The sequence below is a fragment of the Myotis davidii genome, unplaced genomic scaffold (assembly GCF_000327345.1).
Source record: "Myotis davidii unplaced genomic scaffold, ASM32734v1 scaffold43, whole genome shotgun sequence".
NCBI classification, from domain to species: domain Eukaryota; kingdom Metazoa; phylum Chordata; class Mammalia; order Chiroptera; family Vespertilionidae; genus Myotis; species Myotis davidii.
The window spans coordinates 2,365,176-2,367,395 of NW_006294590.1; the positions used below are offsets into that span (position 1 = coordinate 2,365,176).

Consider the following 2,220-nt stretch of genomic DNA (forward strand, 5'->3'; position numbering starts at 1 on the left):
AGAGCAGGGAAATTAAGAAACCAGGTCCCAGCCCGGCCGGTGCTCAGTGGTTAGAGCCTCGGCTCTACTGGCCCCCGGGGCCCGGCGGCAGCTCACCGGATGGGCGCGGCCTCGTCGCCGCGGTCCAGCCAGTCCTGGGGCGGGATGATGTACATGCACCACAGCCCCCAGTTGTAGCCGTGGGCGGCGCTGGCGTACTGCTGCACCTCGAACGTGTCGAACTTGATGTTGTCGATGGCGGGCAGCACGATGCGCCGGCGGTCCTCCCGGATCCGCGTCAGGGCGGGCTCGGCCCTGCGGTAAACGAGCCTCAGGGAGGGCCAAGGTGGGGCCACGCACCCCAGCAGGAGCCCAGAGCAGGCCCTGCAACCCACTCGCCTGCCCTGCCGGGGGCAGCGACAGCGACAGCCAATCGACACCAAGGCTATCAGACCACGTGGGCCGGCCCAGCGGGCGTGGCTCAGTGGCTGAGCATCAGGGTTTGATTCCCGGTCAGGGCACAGGCCCGGGTTTTGGGCTCCATCCCCCACAGGGGGCGTGCAGGAGGCAGCCGATCCATGATTCTCATCATGGATGTTTCTCTCTCTTTTTCCCCTCTCCCTTTCTCTCTGTGAAATCCATAAAAATATATTTATAATTTTATTTAAAGTTGCATTTGGAGGTGGCAGGCTCGTGGCTCCGAAACGCCCTTACCAGCCGGTGCTGAACTCCACGTGGGCATCGAAGAAGCCGACGACGGGGGCCGTGGCCGCCTTCCAGCCCTGCAGCCGCGCCCGGATCAGGCCCTCGCGCCGGCTGTTGCGGACGACCTTCACCAGCCCCGGGTACCGCTTGTTGACGTACTGGTCCAGGCTGAACTTGAGCTCCGCTGTCAGGGGGTGGGGGGTGGGGACAGGACACAGAGATGCCTCAGCGCCCGACACCGGAGGGCCCGAGGTCCACGGGGACAGTCGGGCGCCGAGTGCCCCCATCCACGTGCGCGGGGGCCTGTGGGGCTGGACGTGCGTCACGGTGCTGGAGACCCACCCCCGAGACAGACCCACCCAGGAAGCGGGGCTTCCCTGGCAGAGACGGAACAAGACACGAAGGAGACTGATCGGGGGCCGGTGTTGTGAAGGTGGGAGGACACGGGTGAGCTATTCAGCAGTGAGAGGAAATGACGCCCGTGAATGTGGTCCTTCCAGACAGTGGAATATTATTCAGCCTTAAAAAAGGAGGGAGCTGGCCGGGCCAGTGTGGATCAGTGGTTGGAGTTCTGGCCTAGAAACCAAAGGGTTGAGGGGTTTAGTCCTGGTCAAGGGCATGTAGCTGGACTGCAGGTTCAATTCCCAGACCCAATGGGGTCTCCTGCAGGAGGCAACCAATTGCTGTGTCTCTCGCACATCAATGTTTCTCTCTCTCGCTCTCTCCCTCCCTCCCTTCCACTCTCTCTAAAAATATCAGTGGAGCCCTAGCTGGTGTGTCTCAGTGGATAGAGCGTCAGCCTGCGGACTGAAGGGTCCTGGGTCAATTCCAGTCAAGGGCACAGGCCCGGGTGGCAGGCTCAATCCCCAGTGGGGGCCGTGCAGGAGGCAGCCGATCAATGGGTCTCTCTCATCATTGATGTTTCAATCTCTCACTTCCTCTCTCTGAAATCAATAAAGATATACTAAAATAAAATAAAATAAAAATTGTCAGAAGTCAGAGCCGTTTAAAAAAATGTTTAAATCTTTATAAAAAAAAATCAGTGGAAGCCCGGCTGGCGTGGCCCAGGGGCTGAGCGTCGACCTGTGAACCAGGAGGTCACAGCTCGATTCCAGGTCAGGGTTGTGGGCTCGATCCCCAGTAGGGGGCGTGCAGGGGGCAGCTGATCAAGGACTCATCATTGATGTTTCAATCTCTCACTTCCTCTCTCTGAAATCAATAAAGATATATCTACGAAACATAAAAAACTCAATGGGACAATATCCTCGGGCGAGGATTAACACAAAGAAGGACATTCCACACCTGTGAGCGTGGACGGGCCTTGAGGACACTGTGCTCGGTGAAACGAGCCGGACACAGAAGGTCACGCGTCTGTGAGGGACCCGGAGGTCAGACGCACAGACAGGATGTGGGTGGTGGTTCCCAGGGGCTGCGGGGCGTGTCTCATGGGGACGGGGCCTTGGGTTGGGACGATGGGAAGTTCTGGAGGTGACGGTGGCGACGGCTTCCGGGTCTGCACCCCGACTCCAGCTCCGC

General features: G+C 59.5%; 1 protein-coding gene across 1 annotated transcript in view; it reads right to left on the reverse strand.

The window, feature by feature from the left end:
• GALNT9 (polypeptide N-acetylgalactosaminyltransferase 9) overlaps positions 1–986 on the reverse strand; it is an 11,400-nt gene extending 10,414 nt beyond the window's left edge. Inside the window, exons 1-2 of the mRNA XM_015567234.1 lie at positions 694–986; positions 97–294 (exon numbers count right to left, since the gene is read on the reverse strand). Of these exons, the coding sequence (XP_015422720.1) occupies positions 97–294; positions 694–971 (476 nt within the window). The 5' untranslated portion in view covers positions 972–986. The remainder of the gene's footprint in view (positions 1–96; positions 295–693) is intronic.
• Positions 987–2,220: the final 1,234 nt, after the last annotated feature.